A 2,657-nucleotide genomic window follows, 5' to 3' on the forward strand; every position below is an offset into this window, starting at 1 on the left:
ATTTCCGAGCACCCCGAGGATGCTGCTCCGTGTTGAGGTTACATCCCGGGCGCTGCTCCCGAGAGCCTGAAATCCGGGCTCCCTTTGACGTGGTTTTCTTGCTCCCTCCCCTGTTTGCAGAAAGTGGTGGAGGAGGAGAAGCAGGAGCATGTGGACAAGGTGAAGGAGCTCCTGGGCTGGGCCCTGGGCTTGAAGCAGAGCGTGCAAGGCAGGACGGCCGCTGCGGGGAGCAGAGAGCTGGGCGACATTGAGAAATCCATCTCGGAGCAGCAGGTAGACTGGGGGCGACTGTCAGGCGGTTTGTTTCCACTTCTGCTCTTTTTTCCACAGCTGAATTAAGCTGCTTGCTTGCTTTTTTTTCTTTTTTTTTTTTTTTTTTTTTTCAACAGGCTCTGAATGAGGAGCTGGCTGCAAAGAAGGAGCAGGTCTCTGAGGCCATCAAAACTTCACAAATCTTCCTGGCAAAACACAGCCACAGGCGAGTGTGGCCCGAGGAGGGGACGGGCAGGGAGAGCGGTGGGGCGAGAGGAGATATCTTAAAGCTGGCGCTGGGGCATCCCTGGGGTCCAGTGCCTGGCTCCTGTTGAAAACAGTGACTGGCTGCATGTCAAAATTGTCTTTTTTCTCCTCTGCAACAAGAACTGGGAAATATGAAGCCCATTTGTCCCGTTAGGACAATATTAATCCCCCTTAGTAGTGATCCAGCCCCCGTATATTTGGGGATTTGGTTGTTACGATGCAGGTCAGCCTTTGCTCGGCGCGGTCACTCCGGCTGGTTTTAGCTGAGCCGGGCGAGGAGCAGGGCAGGGGGAAGAGGGGACTCCTGGTGGGTTTGACCTTTTCCTTCCCCAGAGGAACACGGGAATTCTGCAGAGCTGGGAGCTGGTTTGTGCAGTCTCCCTGAGGGATTTCCCCTTCCCCTTGCAGGCTTTCCCACCCGGAGAAGGACCAGATTTCCGCTCAGATCGGTGCTCTGAAGGAGACCTACCAGGCGCTCTGCACCGACTCCACGGAGCAGCTCCAGCAGCTCCAGAGCCAGCTGGCACAGGAGACAGAGCACAAGGTACCGCTCTTGCCCGGCCCCGTGGCCGCACGGACACTGGGTGCTCCTCAGGGGGTGAAAAAGGTTTTGCTTGGTTGCAGATCTCATGGCTACCCCAGCCGCTCACAGCTCATCGACTTTCTTACTTGCATGTGGTTGCCCTCCCTTCTCTTCCGTCCATCCATCACCCAAACCATCGGGGCTGGTCCCTGGGGGCTGAGCAGGAGCCGTTCACCTGCCACCTCCCAGCTCAGCCAGAGAGTTGTCCTTTGAAATTGTCCTGAGAGAGTTGTCCTTTGCGATGGTTTCACCAGAGCTCTGCCCTGGGCGCAAGGGTTGGCTCTTCAGGTGCTGGGAAGGATGCAGGTGGCCCCGTGTCCTGGGACCGGTCCCCTTGGCACATCGGGGTCCCCTGTGCCATACCAGGAGGTGGGTTTCTACCCAAGGACGTTCTCCCCTGTGGTCTCACGTGTCTCAGGGTCTGCCGAGAGGTGTTGTCTCAGCTGGGGCTGGATGAGTTGCTCTTCCCTCCTGGAAGGCGACGGCATTGTCCGAGCCCTCAGCTGACCTGGGAGACCTTCCTGGCCCCGCAGCCGGACCCATTCCCCGTTCACACCCACCAGTGCTCCCACCAGTCCCCATCCTGGTTCCGCCGGGTAGGGAGGGCTGAAAGCGCATCCCTGGTGCCTCTGTCGGCGGCGCGAGCTGTCTGCGGTCACTCCCAGATATCCGTGTACGTGTGTATACATGTGTCGATGGATTTATTTGTGTGTTTGCTTGCTGGCTCCCTGTACTCTGAAGCAACAGCCCACTGGGATTTGGAGGCGTGATGCAGGTTTGGGCTGTCGGGTCCGTGAGTGAAGCCCTGTTCGAGCCACTCGTGGGCACAGGGCGATGCGGCTGCTTGGTGCAAATCCTCCTGTCCAGCTTTCACCTAAACATAGAGCCTTTCTCTCCAAGCTGGACTTTAGAGCACATTTTAGGGCTCTCCGTGCAGTAACCACTTTCTATTGCAAGCCCCTTAGCCCTTGTGCTGGCAGCAGAAAGCTTGCGGTGAGCTAACGGGATCATTAATCGCCGCTAAACGGCGTCAAATGCTTCTGCCAGGATTGCAGCCGAGAGCAGCCTGCCCGCGGAAAGGATGCTCCGTCCTTTCCCTTTTCCTCCCTCCCAGGCAGGAAAATGACTTTAGAGCCAAAGCCGTCCCCAGGGCTGTTTTTCGTGGCTCGGGCTGGAACATTCACTCACGCTCTCGCTGAAGCCCAGCAAACAAAACGAGAGGTGGCAGTGGGGCTCCGGAGATCCCGGTCCGGGAGACGAACCCCGCGTGCGGTGCGGTTGCTTCACTGTAGAGGGAGCATGAGGAACTCTTAACATTTGCTTGCTGGAAACATCCAACTGTCAGAGAGAAGTTCGAAAAGACAAAAAAAAAAAAACAAAACACCAAAAAAACCGCAAAGCAGAACGCACTAAATTGAGCATGATGTGTCCCTGTACAGTTTGTGTTTCACGTCAACTGTTTTTTAAGATTAACTGACATCCTTGCTTACAAGTTTTTAACTAACCCTCCGGGATTTAAACAAACAAAAACCACACAAAGTGCAAGAGGACGACC

At 55.9% G+C, this 2,657-nt stretch overlaps 1 protein-coding gene across 1 annotated transcript in view; it reads left to right on the top strand.

The window, feature by feature from the left end:
- Positions 1-1,063, top strand: part of LOC104461721 (microtubule-actin cross-linking factor 1-like) — a gene marked incomplete at both ends in the record, with an annotated part of 15,446 nt that extends 14,383 nt beyond the window's left edge. Inside the window, 3 exons of the mRNA XM_010073404.1 lie at positions 119-273; positions 390-478; positions 928-1,063. Coding sequence (XP_010071706.1) covers positions 119-273; positions 390-478; positions 928-1,063 — 380 coding nt within the window. The remainder of the gene's footprint in view (positions 1-118; positions 274-389; positions 479-927) is intronic.
- Positions 1,064-2,657: the final 1,594 nt, after the last annotated feature.

Source organism: Pterocles gutturalis, unplaced genomic scaffold, assembly GCF_000699245.1.
Source record: "Pterocles gutturalis isolate BGI_N339 unplaced genomic scaffold, ASM69924v1 scaffold16287, whole genome shotgun sequence".
Lineage (NCBI taxonomy): Eukaryota > Metazoa > Chordata > Aves > Pterocliformes > Pteroclidae > Pterocles > Pterocles gutturalis.